This window comes from Mangifera indica, chromosome 16, assembly GCF_011075055.1.
Source record: "Mangifera indica cultivar Alphonso chromosome 16, CATAS_Mindica_2.1, whole genome shotgun sequence".
NCBI lineage: Eukaryota > Viridiplantae > Streptophyta > Magnoliopsida > Sapindales > Anacardiaceae > Mangifera > Mangifera indica.
This window is the reverse complement of record NC_058152.1, coordinates 8,806,071-8,825,764: the sequence shown is the minus strand read 5'-3', so window position 1 is coordinate 8,825,764 and position 19,694 is coordinate 8,806,071. Positions and strand designations below refer to the sequence as shown.

At 29.3% G+C, this 19,694-nt stretch overlaps 2 protein-coding genes across 4 annotated transcripts; both read left to right on the top strand.

The window, feature by feature from the left end:
- The first annotated feature begins 2,849 nt into the window (after positions 1 to 2,849).
- Positions 2,850 to 7,497, top strand: LOC123199615 (ras-related protein RABC1-like). 2 transcript variants are annotated; one of them, XM_044614644.1, is made up of 7 exons: positions 2,850 to 3,063; positions 3,354 to 3,501; positions 4,195 to 4,263; positions 5,024 to 5,089; positions 6,454 to 6,575; positions 6,827 to 6,955; positions 7,161 to 7,497. In XM_044614644.1, the coding sequence occupies exons 2-7, from the start codon at positions 3,363 to 3,365 to the stop codon at positions 7,269 to 7,271; spliced, it is 636 nt and encodes a 211-aa protein (XP_044470579.1). In that variant the 5' UTR covers positions 2,850 to 3,063; positions 3,354 to 3,362; the 3' UTR covers positions 7,272 to 7,497. The 2 variants fall into 2 exon arrangements, with proteins under 2 accessions (XP_044470579.1, XP_044470578.1); XM_044614643.1 differs by having other exon boundaries at positions 2,852 to 3,063; positions 3,287 to 3,501.
- A 394-nt stretch (positions 7,498 to 7,891) lies between these two features.
- LOC123198863 lies at positions 7,892 to 9,296 on the top strand. 2 transcript variants are annotated; one of them, XM_044613662.1, is made up of 4 exons: positions 7,892 to 8,263; positions 8,542 to 8,680; positions 8,864 to 9,012; positions 9,184 to 9,296. In XM_044613662.1, exons 1-4 carry the CDS (start codon positions 7,931 to 7,933, stop codon positions 9,184 to 9,186), a joined length of 624 nt encoding a protein of 207 aa, XP_044469597.1. In that variant the 5' UTR covers positions 7,892 to 7,930; the 3' UTR covers positions 9,187 to 9,296. The 2 variants fall into 2 exon arrangements, with proteins under 2 accessions (XP_044469597.1, XP_044469596.1); XM_044613661.1 differs by lacking the exon at positions 9,184 to 9,296 and having other exon boundaries at positions 7,893 to 8,263; positions 8,864 to 9,169.
- The last annotated feature ends 10,398 nt before the right edge of the window (positions 9,297 to 19,694 follow it).

Sequence of the window (19,694 nt, the reverse complement as noted above, 5' to 3'; positions counted from 1 at the left end):
GATCAAATGACCTAATAGGGGTCATTTAGGTAATTTAAAATAATCTTTATCAAATTAAAGAATTAAATCGATTTATGTAATTTAAAGAAGTTGATTATTTTTAATGCAATTTATGAGAATGTCAAAAAATATTTCAAATAATCAACACAATCAAAATAACATAACACAAAATATAAGTTTGAGAGATGAGAAAATCAAACACATATTATATAGTGTTTTGACATAACCCGACCTACATCCATTCCTCCAAGCTATCTTTTTTGGAATATTCTACTAATCCTTAGTTGACAAAACCCTAACCAAACATTCTTTATAACACAAATAACTTCTAAAGTGTTATAACTTAATTTTTCTCACTAAAAATTTTCTCTAGCCTTAATAAGAGTGAAGCACACTTTTTTAGAATATAAATTTGTTTGAATTCTAAATATAATCTCTCTTAAAGAGTGTATATGAAAATTTAAACTTGATACAACTTAATACAAATGAAATAAAGAAAGTATATAAGCAAGGGTTTTGATTAAAGAAGAGGATTTGCAAGTGAATACTTCAAAAATAATTTGCTCTCAATTATATGAAAGTCTTGGTGGCAAAAGTCCTTCCCAAATAGATTTAATTTAGTTTATATAAGGGAAAATGAGGAAAGTTACCGTTATGCACTAAACTAGCCATTTTAATTTTCTAAAAAATATAGAATTCGATCAACCGAATGTGACATGACACTAGCTATTAGAAAATTCATAGCACAATTCGGTTAATCAAAAGGAATTCAATCGATCAAATTTTTGAAAGCCAAAATACATGGTTTCTAGATAATCTGGAAGTTGTCATTGAAAAATTTAGTTGGTTAGTTTTGGTCAACCAAAGTTTATTACATTTTACCTCCTAAATTTTTAAATTTTGTAATTTCCACTAAAACTTTGAAATATGACAATTTAACCTATTTTGAAAAACTCTTTCAAAACCAACTTTGAGATATAAAATTTTAGTTAACAAAACTTCATAATTTCAAATGAGTTATTGAAATTTGATAAAAAAAATTGACTTAACTCAATAAGTTTGAAAAACGATATTTTTAACCCAAAATTTTGAAACTTATGGAAAATGTTAATTTAACCTATTTTTAAAAAACTTATTCAAACTGTAAATTGAGATATGATATTTTAGTTTACAAAACTTTATAATTTCAAATAGGTCATTGGAATTTGATAAAAATCGGTTTAACTCATCATATTTAAAAAATGACACTTTAACTCTAAAGTGTGAAAGATATGAAAATAAGTTTTTGAGAGAGCTTTCACATGCAAATATATATTTTAATAAAAGCTAATGAATGCTTCAACATTACAAACATATTTACCTAAATCTGAGTTTTTCTTCAAATTTTCAAGAATTCTTCATTTGAGGTTTTTCTTTGATTTCCACCTTGATTCTCATTCAAATGCATTAAATGAATTCTTATAGTCTAAACTCATATCCAAGTAAAGTTATTAGTCGATATGATTAGGGACATTAGTTTGTCATCATCAAAATATGAGCGTCATAACTCATTAAGTCAACATCTGACACTTATTCCCTTGTATACTGCCACTCATATAATTTAGTTGGGATGATACATTAATAGCGTACTACTCTAATATGTAAAAGTATGAAAAAAAAATTACAGTATACCTTAGTTTAATGATTAGAGTACTCTATAGATAATTACATTAACCATTTTATTGTATAAAGATTTTGATTACCCTCATTTTGAAAATTATAGTAATACACTAATTAAATGTTCTTAAACTATTACCATATCACTCTAATTTTTTAATTCCCTTCAATAATTGAAATATAGCTCTTTTGATCCTATTAAATTACAATCCACACGCAATGAATTCCACCCACAATCACAATAACTCAATCACCAAAGCAACTATAATATTCATCAAATTTAGACTAAATCCCTAAACCAAAACTTCCATCGTAAAACTTAAAAGCATAAATCCATGGCATTAACACCATATTAAATTTTAAAATACATACAAAGAAACTAAACAATTAAATATAAGGGTATTTTTGTCAAGCTAAACTAGACCTGTCAATAAGTTATGTTAAGTTAGGTTACCTGTCAATAAGTTATGTCAAGTTGGGTTAGGTTGAAATTGGCATGATGCACTATACCACTAGTTATGTTAGATTAAAACCTAAAAAGTAATAGTTTTATCGGACTCACCCATAAAATTTGAAGTTGTGGGACACAACCCACAACATACCAGGGGTGCTGTTGTGGGCTTTTTGGTTGTAATTATGATAAAAATTAAATTTTTATTTATTTTTAAATCTTCTATAACATTTTTAATTTTTGTGCTTGTCTCACCAATTTCTGACTGTAATTAAATGTGGGAGATCATGAGATTTTTGAATAAGCCACTAAAAAATGGTATTTTAATTAGGCCAAACGACTATTTCTCACCTTTGATGTAAATTTAATTTTTTATTTGTTAATTATTAAAAATCTAAATATTTATCTGTTTATTAAATCTCATTATTATTATTAGGAGTAAATTTGTCATTTATTAAAATATTTAAAAAAATTAAAAATTTATCATATTTTCACCTCAAAGGTTTAAAAACTAACAAAATTCTTATCACACAAAGTTTGAAAAATTTTCATTTCCCCTTAGGGTTTTTTGAGCACACTACCGATGGTCAAAGATGGTGACTTTCTTTCTCCCTCTCAGCTTCTTTGTCAATTTTGTTCCATTCTCAATCATTTTAATTGACAAAAGTTAGATATTTTTTCTATAATAAAGACGAATCGAGTTTTCATCTATTATGAAGATGAATCTGAGTCTTTGTCTAGAGATTAGAAATGATCTTTATTAATAAGTTTCCTCAATTAGTGATAGTTGAAAATGTAGCGAGAGTAAGAGAACCGCTGAGAGGAAGGGAAACGCTACCATTGTCACTCACAAACTCGCATTTATTTCGTTGAATACGTCAATTTGTTTATCGAACTGCACTGTGATCATAGGGTCGTCCTAGCCCAAATTTATTGACACTGTTCATCAAATTCAGGTACTCTGATCTGTCTCGCTCTCCTTTTATTATTATATCCAAATATTTTACTGTCTCGCTCTCCTTTTATTATTATATCCAAATATTTTGCTCTTTTTGCGCGCTTCTGTTCTCGGTTATAACTTAAACACGTTAATGCTTGGTGAACTGGTTTTTTTTCTTTTTTCTTTTTATTTTTTGGATGGATGACTTGATTCACTTTGGTTTCATTGTGTTTGATCAGGGTTTGATTGATTAAGTACAATAGAGGTTGTGGTTGTGTTTTGTTAAGGGTTTTTTTTTTTTCAAAGTGATTTGAAATGGAATCGTCACCGAATCAGACCCCCGAGTTTGATTACTTGTTCAAGTTGCTAATGATCGGAGATTCTGGTGTTGGAAAAAGCAGTCTTCTGTTGAGTTTCACTTCTAATACATTTGAAGATCTCTCGCCCACAATCGGTAAGTTTTATCGCTCTATAGCTAGATGAGAGTGTTGTAATTGTAAACCATTAGGGTGCCTCTGGTTTAGGTCATCTTTTATTACAAAAAATGAATTATTAATATAAGAATAGAATTGCTGAAGGATTATTAACTATAAATTATTATTATGTTTGGTAAATTATATAGATTAGTGTTATGTTTGTTTAAACTAGCATGCATATTTTCTAAAATATTTTTCATCTTAATAATGTATTAACGTTTTTTCATGTTGTCAAATTTCGAAATTAATTACTTATTTTTTTTTTTAAGTTGTTATCTTATTGTCAATATATTTTTTCTTAAATATTTTTTTATGTTATTTGTTATTTTAATTGAAAATGAGAATATTTGTATCCTAGAAAATTAAGAAGTATAAAATTTTAACAAAATTAAGATTACTTTAGGTAGAGTTGAGAATTAAATTATCTTTTATATTATTTCTCACATCATCTTTGTTTATAAAAGATTATCAGAATATTTTATTATTTGATAAATCAAACAAGTTAATGCTAGTAACAAAAGATAAATTACTGAGGCAATCTTTGATTACCCCAAACCAAATTCCCCCTCAGTATTATGTTCATTAACTTATTATTGTTAACAAAACTGTTATTTTGATATATATTTTACTAGTTATCATGATATAAAGTGTCCTTTTGTTATCCTGTATAGGTGTTGATTTCAAGGTGAAATATGTTGATGTTGGGGGAAAGAAGCTGAAACTTGCAATTTGGGATACAGGTAAGGAAAATGCATTCATTCAAGCTTATTTTATTGTCCGTGTTCATTTATTCTGTTTTCTTACATGATATCTAATCATCTATTTAGATTTTCAGCGAAGTAAAGCATATTACAAATACATGAATGCAAGTGTCAATGAAAAGTGGCTGAAAAAAATATAAAATACAAAATGGTGGTTTATACCTCAATAAACTTGATTTAACATATTGTTGATTGTAGTATCTGTGGTCTGTCCTTTCCAAATGAGAGTTACTTCTTTGATGCAGAGGGTAGTGATAGATCTTTGTTTTGATAAATATTTGTAACTTCAGCAGTAGCTGCTGCAGAACAATGGCCTGCTCTATATTTTTAAAGTGGAAAATGCAGTTATAATGGTAGGAATAAGGAATCATTGCCTGCTAGATGTTGAGCTCAATCAACTGTTAATAAAAGGCTGGGTCTATTATGGTGTGCTTTGTTCAGTTACAGCATTAAACATATGCTCAGAAGCTCAAGTTTTGTTCCACATTCTGTGGAAAGGGAGCCATTTTTCAAAAGGAACATTAAAATTGTGGGTAGGTAGTTTGTAACACTACGGAAGGTCACAACTGATGTTTGTTTGTGGCCTTATGTATTACAAAAGTTGAATCTTTGTCAGGACATAGTTGTCATCAAAGCACATCTTTTTGTGTTATTTCTTCATAAGTTAGTATGATGCAACTCTGTGAAGTTTCAAGAGATCATCTTTTTCACTTTTCTGCATGTGTGTGTGATTATGTAGCTGGTCAGGAGAGATTCCGGACGTTAACAAGTTCATACTACAGAGGTGCTCAAGGGATAATTATGGGTACTGACTTTCACCTTTTTCTTTTTATAATTACTTTTTTATTGTTGAAGGTAAGTTCCTGGTCAATCCTGCATTGAACAAGTTGTAAGCTGAATATTGTTTTAATTGATTTAAAATATATTACAGACAACTTTTTGGTCAGTGCTGTATGTAGAAGTTGAGATGGGGTTGTATATCTATTCAAAATAATATGGGGCCATAAAACTGCAATTCTTTCAAACCACGATGTAGCCTGTGGGTCTGGGTATCATGGATGACTGGAACTGTTCCCCTAGAGAAGGAATTTCTAGTTGCCACCTATATATTATTTTTAACAAATTTGATATTATACATTTATAAATGTTGTATTGATATGTGGAATTCTGTGGGGTTTTCTATAGTAACTTTGCCTCGTTGTATTCTAGTCCATAGGGTATATTGTTATAATGCTTCTCAGAGGAAAGGCAGCAAGTTGTATTTGACTGTAAATATTCATCCTGTACCTTATTATAGCAGTGTGGGGCATGAAAAATGAATGCAACATTACCAATTTAGTTTTGATATTTGCTTTGTAAATAAACAAGCTCAATTATCCACTGGTAAGTGCTTGGGATAGACTGATTGTCAAGTCTCTTCATTATTCCTAAATTTAAGAGATTTATTACCTTCAGCAATCACAGAATCATAAGAAAGGTGTTTTCTGAGAAATTTGAAGTTAGGTGTCTGTGCCATAAGCCTTTCAGCATTTGTCCTCTCATTAACCATGTGGCTTTCCGAAGAGAATGGCTATCATAACATCAGTATCTTTTAGATTTTGAATTATGGTGGCTACAAGCAGGCAAATGACGTTAATTGATATGATGACATGAAAGGTTTTATTTGTGTAAACCATTTTTACAACCTTGTACTGGAATTTTGCTAAGTTTCTTCAGTTCTAGAATCCTATCCTTGAACTTCAGAAGTTTTGTTCAATTGAAGAATCCAGTATCCTCAAAAGAGACCAGTTCAGAGTTTTTAACACAGATACAGACTGTAGGTAGCAGTCTGCAGGTTAAATCAAGTGTAGAAATAAATAGGCTGATGGTAGTATGAGAATGTGCGAAAGAAATTTTCAACCTCAATTTTGTTTGTAATTGTGTTACCCACCAACTGCAGATTTTAGTTGTTTTTATTCTTTGTCTGTCTTCTTTTATGCAAACTTTGTGATACACAATGTTCCACCTTCTTTACGGTTGAAATAGCTACTTAAGTAGAGACTGAATATCTAATTGCAAACTTATCTTGTGTCTGTTAAATGGGCATCACTGTGCCTTTTGTCATTATCTGTTTATCATTCTGTTGTTGGTCTCCGGAAAACCATGGTCCGATTTTCTCCATTGTGACAGTTTATGATGTTACACGGCGAGAAACATTTACAAACCTTTCTGAGATCTGGGCAAAGGAAATTGACCTATACTCAACAAATCAGGAATGCATCAAGATGCTTGTTGGAAACAAAGTTGACAAGGTATTGCTGTGGTGCTTAAACTAATAACTTCAGTTCTTTCTTCCCCTACAACTAAGATTTTATGGACTCGATTCTCAATTTTTTTTTTTTTTTTTTTTTATTGTTCCCTTAAGAGAAAATGGCAAAATTTGTCTCTGATTCAGCCCTTTTTTATCTTCTTTTCTACTCTTCTTTGAGTTTCTGCTGAACATCAACTTGTGTTATAAATTAATTGTTTTGTGTCATTCAAAGAAAACCATTTTTCTTTCCAGGAAGGAGAAAGGGTTGTGACAAAAAAAGAAGGAATAAACTTTGCCAGGGAATATGGGTGCCTTTTTATCGAGTGCAGTGCTAAAACTCGGGTCAATGTGCAGCAGTGCTTTGAAGAGCTTGTTTTAAAGGTATGATAGTTAGATAATAACATTAACATTCTTAACTTTATATTGTCTGCTCAAACAGTCTAGTACTGCTATTGGTGGTGTTTGAGTAGAACCATGTAGTTGGAACTTGGAACTTATAATTAGGAGTTGTCAAACATGGTTCATATTGTCCTTCTTGTTGTAAGTCTGGAGAATGATGGAACTAACAATGTTCTAATCTCTGCAGATTTTAGATACACCGAGCCTTTTATCAGAGGGATCGAAAGGTGTGAAAAAGAACATTTTTAAACAGAAGCCACCTCAAGCTGATGCAGCTGCCGCAAGCAGTTGTTGCTGATTCTTTGTTGCATTTCTCATCCATTTCCAAATCTCTAACTCAAGTTTGGTCATTGTTCCTCCGATCCCCAACAAATCATTTATTTCTTTCTTGTTTGAATTGAAGCGCAAATTTACATGTAATATAGTAATGTTATGATTCTTGCTGCCTCCTTAAACTTGTTTGTGGACACTGTATTATGGCTGATATATCACTTTTTTCAGAAAGAAATACTGATGTTGCGCCACTAGAATCTCATAATGATTTACCGAAATTGACGAATTGGTCTTTTAGTTTTGCCAACTATTTGATTACCTCTCTTACTGTTAGTTTTTGTAAATATTACAGCTATATAACAATATTACTCTCAAAATATATTTTCTAAAATTGAAAAGAAAAACCTAGAATTGTATTACATTCACGGAAAAAAAACATAAAAGTATCATAATTAATTCGGAAAAATTAATTTAAAAAAAGACCTGCCAAGTTAAATAAATTCTTCTTCTTCTTCTTATTATTATTATTTACTTTTTATCAAGTTTAGTTCTTTTTAAAAAACCTTTAGATGATTATATTTTTTGGTAGAAACTCTTTTTTATGACCAAACCACTTCAAATTTCAGACAAAGCACATATATATTGAAAACCAAAATATATAAAAAAAGATTTGAACCAGAAAAAATGGGTACATTTCAATCACCCGTTTCCCATTTGCATCATCTTCTCTCAAACCCTCAGAAAATCCAGAAAACCAACTCAAAAATCCCCTCCCTTCTCACTACCACAACTCCAAGGCGCTTGCTCCTCTTCTCTCTCCCTCTCTGTTCCAGCCTTGTTCTCTCTCCAAATCAACCCACTTGTGTTTCTGCCATTTTTGACCCACTTTCTCAGTCTGAGAAAGATGCTAGTGCCGCTCTCAACCTCAGAGTGTCAGAGGCTTTGCAGTTGTTGGAGAAAGGCAGAGAATTGCAGGCCCTTGGTGACTTTAATCAAGCTCTTCACTACTTCACTCTTGTATGTAACTTATCTTTTTTATTATATTTAAAGGCATTAATAAGTTTGGTATTAAACTAAACCTGATTATTATTATCTAAATAGGATTTTTGCTTTAATATTCGTCTTGAAATTTTCTTGCAAGTTATATAGAAGTTAGTTAAATGATTATTTAGAGTTCGATAAAGATGAATTGAATATGATATCTTCTTAGTAATTATTTAACATGATATGAGAGTCACTTTATAGATCTTGAAATTGGATACACATAACATAACCATGTGAAGGTTGAGTTTCAGGTGGCTAAGAATTACAAAGAGTTTGCATTCTCAGAGTATGCAAGAGTAGGAAGAGCACTGGCCTTGTATGAGGTTGGTGATAGAGAAGAAGCTATTGCAGAAATGGAGGATGTTTCCATTGCTTTAAAGGGATATCCAGGTATGTATATAACCAAATTACATTTTCCCCAATTTTATGTAAATGTTGGAGAAGAAATTGTAGATTTTTGGACTTGAGGATGATAATTTTTTGCCACTTCCAACCACCACAAACCAATATAATCTGGCTCTGCCACATTATTTTACAATGAACGATGTTATAGTTTTTATTGGGATTTTACAGAGGTGCATGCGGCTCTAGCAGCTGCCCTGTACATGGACAAGCATGCCCCATTACTTGCAGAGAACCAGTTCACTATTGCAACTCTGCTTGATCCTCACTACACAGACCTTTCATATGTCAAATATACAAAACATTGGCCTCCAAGTTTGGTTAGTTCTCTGCAACACTTCATCACACTTTCTTAGGAATATTTCATATATATAATTATATAATTTCTATAGCTTGTAAAGATTTTTCTAAATTTTTTGTTTAATTTAAAGCAAGATTGGAAGTCCAGCACAATTAACTTGATATTGTAAATTCCAATATATATTTTACAGTGAAATTGTTACATGGGAGTATATACTTGCTGTTTACTGATGTTTTTTGCTGCCTTTTTGGGCCATGAATGAACTTTTCTCACTTAACTAATGAATTTATATCTTTTCTTGAATTTAGCTCATTTGAATTCAAAAGAATTTATAGCAAGTGTGCTTAAGATTTATTCTTTTTTTCTCTTAATGGTTTTTATTCTTATGATTCTCGTCTGGACCATGGATTCATATGGGTTGATTGTCATTCCAGCTACAATGGATACTTGAATATAATTTTTTTTTTTTTAAATCTTGCTGGCAGTAAATAAGTTTATTTTATTCATTTGTGTATGATTTACAATTTATCAGAAGAGCTGTGCAAGGAAAACTGATCAAATTTCATTGAATTACTTTATTTTTAATTAATTTACACAATCAAAGCCCTAGTTCACTTACAACTAACTTAGGTAAACCTCAATTAAAGTATTTTGAAAGAGAAGGTTTCAAATGTAAAGAAGTTTAAGAATCATAAGAGAGGTTGGTTAAGGGTTTTGTATCCATTGTGGTTTAGATTATTATTCATTGCATATATCATGAGGCCTCAGCAAATGCTGACAATCCAACTTGTCAAGTTGAATATTTTCAAAAGATTCTGACAAACTAAAAATAAAATAAAGATTGTTTCTGAATGCTTTACCATCACTCCTGCTTTATCTGTTCTTGTTTGCGTGATAACTACTACTGTTGCAGCTGATGTAAGCCCTACAGTTTGATTGTTTGTTCAAAATATTACATACGACTCTCCTGAGTTTTCTACATTTCACATAAATGTACTCTTTAATTTTCGTTAGGCCTCTATTAGGGATATTTTCTGATACACAACACCCCCCATACATTCAAAAATGACAAAATGAACTTGTTATCAGCCGCTTATACTGCCAATTTTCTGGTATTAAAGTTTATTGGGAGAAGGGTAAAAAAGACTTTTTATATTAAAACGTAAAAACATAAATTAAATAAATATAAAGAAAAAAAATAAATGAAACATATTTAAGTTTTAATACTGTTTTTAAAAACATTACTCTTTTTATTAAATAGAGGTTCAATGATTAGATCCCTAGAGCCACCATTCTATACCACCAAAAGGGACAATCTCTCTCTATTTTCTTTATTTTTTGTTTTGTTATGGAAGTACCAATTTACAAAAAATATATATATTTTCAAAAAAGGATGTTTTAATTCTTTCGCAGTTTTTTTATATTATTTTTTACTTTGAAGAAATAAATTAATTTACAAAAAAAAAAAAACACAAGTTTCATTTTTTTAATAGTTTTAAATATATTTAGTTCACAAATAAAATATTAAGACGATTTTTTTTGTAATTAATATTAAAATAAATGATATATTTATAAAATCTTAATTTTTATTAAATGATATATTTATTTTTATTTTTTTTTTCTAAATATGAGTAAGTGGGTAACTGTCAATATTGTGCTTTTAAAGAGTCTAATGGAGGAACCCTAATAAAATTAAACCAATTGGATATATCCATGTTATCCTAATGATCATGTAAGTACTGTCGCTTTAACAATACATTACCACGAAACTTGAAATTTATTTTTTATTATTAAAAGGATTGGGCTCTCAAATTTTCTTTTAGAAGAAATCGAATTTTTGCCTATATGAAGTAGTTTAAAGGACAAAGCATGTGAATTTTAGAATTGAGGAGTTTGGGTTCAAAATAAAATCAGACCCTAACTAACCTGTTGTAGTAGGTGTACAATTAGATAGTAAACTTAAGATTTTACCTATTCAATACAGTTGTTTTAACTTCAAATGAAAAGTCTGACTCGAATAGAGTTTCTTATCATAAAAAAAAATCAAACTTTTAGATTTTTCTATAAAAAAAAAACAAAACTTTAATATATTTTATTGAAGATACTAAATAAGCACAATTAGAATTATTTATTTTATTTTATTTTTTTGTTTTGAAAGTAAAGTTATTAGTTTGATACCTCGAACAAGATATAGTAAAAGTTTAATTATTTCAATAAAAAATTGGTCTCTTTAATAGAGAAATTTTAAATTTTGATTTTTTAAATTAAAAAATGTTCGGTCCTTAATAAAATATAGGTGATAGTTCAATACCTTTAAGTATTGTTATTTTTACACTTATATATGATTGTATAATAGCTGACTTTTATAAAAGAACCGTCAAAAGACAAAAGGTTCTTGAGTTCATGTTTATCTTTACCAGGCTGAGCAAATTTTGGCCTTCCAGAATTTCTGAAGTGGATTGTTTGAATATGGAAGGTGCAAATTTCATGATGTTGTTTAGTGCTGAGTATGATAGCATTGTTGATGTTAGGCTTGCTTTCCAGCAGAAATTATAGACCATTGTGCACACTTTGAGTTGTTGTGGTTGTACACAACTTAATTACTTTTTCAGTGAAAATATGAAAAGCAAACTCACCCACCCACCATTCATTCTTTCACATTAGACTCTCTTTTCAGCTTGTTAGGCCTGCCAAAATTGTGTTCCCCAATGCTATATTTTATGAAGCAGTAAGCTCACAAATCCCCACAAGAAGAGGCGATTGCTGCCTACTATTCAGAGAGAGAGAGAGATAAAATCAACTTTCGCACTGAAATTGCGAGGATAAGACCAATTAATATACTATTTATTTTGAGCATTGGGTTCTGTTTTGGAAATGCCATTTTCACCAGGCAAGTGTAAACTAGCTTAGGTCAAAAGCATGTGCATTGCTGTTTACATCTCAATTTTATTATCGGATTAATGTTTATCTTTGGGACTCAAGAGATGGGCAATTGCCTTAGGCCTCCCCGTGAGTCAGTCAAGGATTCTCAGAAAAAATATATATGTGTTTATAAATTCTTCATATTCAATCCACTTTCTTACTTAAATATACTATATAATATTGATGATCAAATTTCTTCATTTGTTTTCTTCCTTTGATAACAAAATACTATCAAATTTCTTTATTTTTCTCCAATCTAATGGACATGTTATATAATTATTACAAAGATTATATCTAATGTAATGGATTAATTGGGTCAAATCTGATTCAATGAAGTTGCTTGAATAGGGTTTAATTCTAACTTGGTTAGTCTACCCTCAAACCTTTTTCTGTTGAATCAAGGAATCGACATATAATTTTGTTCTGTCTAATTGGCATATACTTTTGACTTGTACCACAAGATAGACAATAACATTTACGGTGGGATTTGATATGAAAGTCTAATTAAAGAAGATTTAAATTTGACTAAAACATAATTTAAAATTAGATTTAATTTAATTTAATTTAAATTCAAATATTTGAATTATTTCAAATTTGATTTGTTTATAAAAGGGACTCTGTTCCTTCGCTCAAACTTGACTTATTCAATTTAACCTCAAATAGAAAAGATCAAATACAATCTTAATGACACAATATCAAATTGACTTGTAATTTAAAGATACTTAAATATAACTTGAATTTCTAAGTTCTATCTTGGTATTTTTAATATTTGAAAATTCGTTTAAAATCATTTAAGTAAAAAAATTGTTTTAAAAAATATTTCAATTTATTTGAACCAAACAAAATTTTATAATATTTTTCAGTTCTTTAATAAAAAAAAAGTGTTTAATTATATATCAAACTAATACATTACTATATTTAGACCATTGAATAAATAGTTAAAGTATAGCAAATCATAAGTCATGCACAAAATTAGACCTGACAAAAATTAACAAGACCCATTAATCTGACACAACATGATATAAAAAAAAATTGGGTTAGAGTTATGATTTTGTATACAAAAAATAGTTTAGATTGGATTTGGATTGACCCTTAAAAAATTGGTCGGGTTTGGGCTGACATGAAGCCAACTCAAACTGACCTGAACTAATCCAAATATTTTATATATAATATTACATAACATCATAAGGTTAAAAATCTCTAATATCCTTTGTCTTCTTCATTTGATAAAAAGAGTTTCAACTCATAAAATCCATGTCCCTATTTTGAATCAACAAAGAAATCGATATTGTATCACCAAACACCAAATTCATATCATCTGAAGACATTCATTTTAATTTAATAACTCTTTTTTAGTAAAACTATAAAATACTATTTTTAGTTTTTTTTTGTTAGTTTGTTATAAATATTATTGATTTGAATTCATTATGTTTGATATGTCATATATTTGTTAATAGTTTTAATATTTATGACAACCATAAACATCATATGGATTGAAAATTAAATTTAAATATTTAACAAATAGTTATTAATCTTATTGGTTATTAATTGCATTATTTTAAAGTTGAAGTTATTGACTTATTTTGGGTTTCTGATTATGATATTTTATTGGTTTATCCCTACCAGAAGTGTGCATAACTTGAATCAAACCATAAACTAGACCAAACCATTTAAAAATGGGAAATTAATTAAATTACCCATTTTTCACGGGTAATAAACAAATTTACCCATAATTTTGTGCCTTAAAAAAAATACCATATTTTAAAGAATTTAAACAAAAATGGCCTAAATACCCGATAAAGTACCAAAACTACCCTTATTTTATTCTATATAAACTATATCTCTTCCTTTATCTATTAACATATACAATTTTATTCATTATCTGAGAGAAATTTCTAGAGAAAGAAAAAAGTTCGTGATTGGGTTTTCGAGCGAGAAGAAAAAAGTTTGTAATATCGAGATATTTATATGTACTATAACTTCAATTGTTATTATTTTATTGATAATACAATTATATGTGGTGTTTTATATAATAAATTAGAGTTGTGTCTAAAAAGAATTGATAAAAATTATAGGGGTATTTTGTAATTAGTATAGTAAACAGCGAAAAATTATTTTATAATAAAGGTTGTTAGAGATATTAAATAATATTTGGAGGTAAAATGATATTTTATAATAAAGGGTGTTAGAGATATTAGATAAATTTGAGAGTAAAATGATATTTTATAATGTAGGGGTAAAGTGATATTTTCAATAATTAGTATCAAATTAATCAAAATATATTAATAGTCACAATATGTAATAGAATTATGAAATGGGTGTAATTATGCAATAGAAATAAAATCACAAAACTTGAAGTTAATAATAAAATAATATTTGTAAATAGTATTTTTGGTTATGTTATTTATGTTGATTATATATTTCATCGTAGGATTAATTTAATAGCGGGATGTGCTTCAATTAGATATAGGATGGGGGGGGGGGGGGGGGGGGGGGGGGGGGGGGAATGGTAATAGAATTATGAGGTGCAATAACGTAATAAAAATATGTTAAATAGATGGTTGATTATATATTTCATCGTAGGATTAATTTAATAGATGTGCTTCAAAATGGATAGAACGAGGTGATAACGTAATAAAATATGTTAGAGGTAAAGGAAATTGATTAAAATTCCAAAATACACAACATTCAAAGGATTAATCCAAATAGTGAGTGAAAAGTGTAACATAGATTGAACGGTATTTAACATTCAGATAAGTATGAAACCAAGACATCTTGACGACGATATCCTTGTTGAAATTTTAAATGATGAAGATATTAAAGTTCTTAATGGTCTGTCTGACCTCTTTAAAGAATGTATTTTAGTTTTTATAACAACTACACTTAATAATGATAGTTAAGATATTCAACAAATAGATAAGAGTTTACAAGGTGGTAAATCGAATAGTTATCCATAAGATCATGAGATTGGTTTAGAAGAATTCAAAATATAGGGATCAATTTGAAACAAGAATTTTCTAAGGAAGACTTTGCATACTTAAATGATATTCATGTTAATGTATTATATAGTGCAGAAGAATTTGTTTGTGACAATGAAGAAAAATTTCCAAATTAAAGTGAATTTGAAAGGAAGATTATGCATGATATTCCTATCAAAGAACCATAGTTTGAAGAAAAGACACATGTTAATGAAGATATTGAAGATACAAGTAGTTTCTCGCAAACAAATCCTGATGGTGGGAATGTTTGTATTGATGCATTTCATTAGTTACCCAATTTTCTTAATCAGCCATCTACATTTAGAAACCGAGGAGTGCAAAGAGATGGTGATTCTCCAAAAATTAGTACATTATTTTCAGGTAAACAACATGCCATTGATGCAGTAACTCGAGATGCTCTTAAGAAGGGATATCAATTTAAAGTGCACAAGTCAAACACACTCATATGGGAGGTTAAATATCGTAATCAATAATGTAAATGACGTACACAGGCAAAGAGGGTGGGAGAAAATGATAGTTTTGAACTAATTCATATAGATAACTACCACAGATGTTCTAGAGATCATATATTACCTCATCATAGGCAAACGGGGGCTCGAGCTTTAGGGCAAATTTTGAGGACTCTATTTATATTGGTTGATTATTGTGGACATCATCGACCGATATAAAATTAATATATCATATACAAAAGCATGACATATTAGAAGAGTTACTTATGTTACTGTTAGAGTATTGTTACAATTTAGTTCGTTGTAATTTGAGGACTATGACACATACACCAACAGATGAATATAAACGATTTAAATATTTTTACATGGCATTGGGTTATAGTATCCGTGTATTTCAATAACATATTCGTCCAGTTATTTGTATTAACGCTGCATTTTTAAAAGGTAGATATTTAGGTTAATTATTTACTTTTGTTGCATTGGATGGTAATAATCAAATATACCTATTGGATTGCAAAATGGTTTGGTTTGGGTTAATAAATTTTTGAAAAATAGTTATCAATTTGTGTTATAGTTAGGAGATTTTCAGATCAAACCAAACTATAAACTGTATTTTTTAAAAATAAATATATAATTATATTTTTTAATAAATTTTTTTAATAAACAATTAGGTATACAACTTGTTTTTTTTTTTTCAAATTTATTTTGCTATTTTCTTTACATGTATATATATATATATATATATATATATATATATATATATATATATATATATATATATATATATATATATATATATATATATATATATATATCATATTTATTTTATATGTTAATACTATATTCTAGAAAAATATAATTCAATTAATTTTATAAAATAATATATATATTTATAAATGAATGATTTTAATATGTTCAAATTATAATCTAGACCAAACCAAATTGTATTTTTTTAGTTTGGTTTGAAACTTAATATAATTTGGTTTAGTTTAAAAATTTTTTAAACTGGTTTTTCAAACTGTGCACACCCCTAATTCTACAATTAATCATATAAAAAAATAATAAACAAACTATTACTATTAATTTGAAATAGAACAATTTTATTTCGACAAAATGTTGTTTTGTGTCAAAATATTTTTTGTGTATTTTAATTTGGTAAGTATGTCTTTCTGCGTATTATTTTGTAACAAATTGTGTTATTTTGTGACATTTGACAAAATGTATTATTTTGTTATAAATCACGTCATGACCTATTGTGTGTTAACACGACTTTAATTGTTACATAATTTGGATTATTTTGGGTCTGATCAAGTCAATAGAAAAATATTTCAGTTTGATTTAGGATTGAAAATTTTTGACACAAGTTTATTCCAATCAAGTTAGGGTTTAAGGTCTTTAACCCAAAATGTGAATTAACATGATACAAGCACGACCTAATGACATGAATTGTTAGGTCTACACAAAATCAATTAATACTACACCTAATATATGAAGAACCAATTTGTTAGGCCAAATTAATGCAACCTCTTGAATCTGAGACTTAAAATTCATCTAATCTCTTTAAACTTTACAACATTCGTTTCATGATTATAACATGTTATGTAGTAGTCTGCAACTGGAATAATTCTACTTGACGACATAAAAACACTGGACAAGTAATTAGCGATTGCAATAATTCTACTTGATAGCATAAAAACACTAAACAAGTAATTAGCGATTAGATAATTCTTATTTAATATTCTACAAGAAAAAGAAGTCTTTTATATCGATGCAACAATTAGACTCTTATAAAAAGATAAACCAGTTTAGAATTTTATACAAAATATTTTCATAATGATCATCGAACAAGAAAAATTAACAATCTTTTAAATCGATATACCTTTTACAATTACTCATTTTTCATTGAAATTTGAATTAGAAAAGTAGTTGCCTAATTTGAATGCACTTACATCTCTACAAAGAAATCTTACATATGCAAGTAGAGGAACAAAAAGGGAACGTAATTGCCTAATAGCTTTTCAAAAAAAATACTATTATCTCTTTCATGGTGTTTTCTCTTTCCTTTCTCTAGAAATAGGTTGCTTTTTCATCTTTCTTGGTCATCTTGTTTCATTCTTCTCTTCCTAGGCTGATGGCCTTTTAGGTGCCAACTACTCCAGACAAGGGCTCTCCGATATGTTGTGTCTTATTTTTGTTCAATGGTGTAATCTTGTTTGTGTTCTCGGTTTGTTGTTGTTATCCCCTAAGTGGTGGTGCGAGCTATTCTTTCTGGGTTATTGGTTATGCTGGCCTTTTTTTGGTGTTGTTGTTGTGTGCTCTACTGGTGAGGGGTCTTGGTGGTTGCTTTTGGTATTTGAGTTTTGTGTGGTTCTAGTGTTATGGCTAGTCTCTTGGAGTGTTTTTGTGTTTTAGGTGTGCATGCTATTAGCCTTTGATTCAAGTGATGAAGTTGTGTGGTGTTGGGGTTATTCATCCCATCTTTGGTTGGAGACTTGAGGTTTGGAGTTTTCCTGCATTAGTGGCATGTGTGTTGGGTTTGATTGTGGTGTGTTAGGGATCTATGTTTGGTTTTTTGCTGCTAGCGTGAAGGCTTGTTGCTTGTTAGGTGACTCTCACAGATTAGTTATTGTTTAGGCTTTAAAGGATTATGTTTGGTGTTTTATTTTATAATTGGGCTTGCATTATTTCTCTACTTGTAAGGATGCGTGGTGGACTCTTATTGTTATTTAGTCTACTTGTTTTCTTCATACAAAGTTGACTAGGAGTTGTGCCCTATTTTTTGCTTTATTTTCTTCTACTTTGTATGGGTTCTACTTTTTCTTTCTTATTGATGGTTGTTACAGTTTTTAGCTTGACAATGGGTAAATCAGCGTTTTCTACTTCCCTTTTGGGTTATGTTACTACTCTAGTGTTAGAAAGTGTTGTGGAAATAAGTATGCAAAATAACTTCCCTGACTTCATTGATTTAGCATTGTCGAGTGAAGAATGCAGGAAGCTTTGGGTAGAACATCAGAATTTCCTTCCTATTGCGGAAAGGGTTTGGAAAGAGAGGGTTAATGAGAGCTCTATGTTTCGGCTTTATACTAAGCTTAAGTAGGTAAAAATCAAGCTCAAGAAGCTCAACAAAACAAAGTATCGGTACCTTCTGAGCAAAGTTAAAAATGCTAAAAACTTGCTTAAAAGTGTTCAAAATAAGTTGATTAATTACCCTTATGATGAAACCTTAGTGAATGAAGAGAAAGCTAGAGTTGAAGAATTAAGAATTCTTAGTTGGAAAGAAGAATCCTTCTCCAAGCAAAAGGTTAAAATATGTTGGCTTAAAGAGGGTGACCAAAACACTAGTTACTTCTACAAATGCATGAAAAGTAGATGTAATAAAAATGCCATTAATAGAATTTGTTACAAAGATTAAAGCATTGAAGTAGAGAAGAGTAAGGTGAGAGATGAATTTGTAGATTATTTTTAAAATCTTTTAAATGGATCTTATTGGATCTGATTCATCCATGATGGGTTGACTCGATTCATTATGCTTGAAATATCATAATAACCCATGTAGTTAAAATTACACATCTACCTTTGGCAGTTATGGGATAAGAGTTAGCAACAATTAGTGGTGCATTTCCATCAAGACAACACAATAACACATAAACTCAATTCTGGAAATTACTAGTTATTTGGTATAACAACAATTTGTCTTTCAATTTTAACTAATCAAATGACCTCCAAATCATGCAAATTATATATCATTGGAAAAAGCATTCAAAGAGTTTTCTAACGGTATATAATGCCAACCACAACATCAACAAGACATTCAAAACTAGCTTCAAAGTTTACTAGCAAAAACTGAAAATTGCAAAATCACACACTATAAACAGTAACCCAAGGCATACAACACACATTCAAGTCTTCACACTTTGGATTTCAAGGATAACAAGAAAAATAACCAGGCATAAAGGAAAGTTCCACCAACCTTGGGATCTTTCATCACCAATCTTCCTCCAAGAATGATTGGATAAAGGAAATGAGATAAAAGCCAACAAACCTTTCTTCAAATTTTCATTCAAAAGCAAAAAACCAACTAATTACAAATGAAGACTTTCCCTTTATATAGGAGGCATAGATGGCAACGATACACTTTGGTCAACAAAATTAATATAAAATCAACTAAAATCCCTAATGTGTGCTAAACCATCCATCATAAACTAAACCCATACCAAATTTAATGAATATAAGACAAAATAGTACATTTTTTCTTTAAATGTAGGAAACTTGTTCCCTAACTAAGACAACTATCTTCTCTTATAGTTCAAAACCAACTAAAGGCATACTTT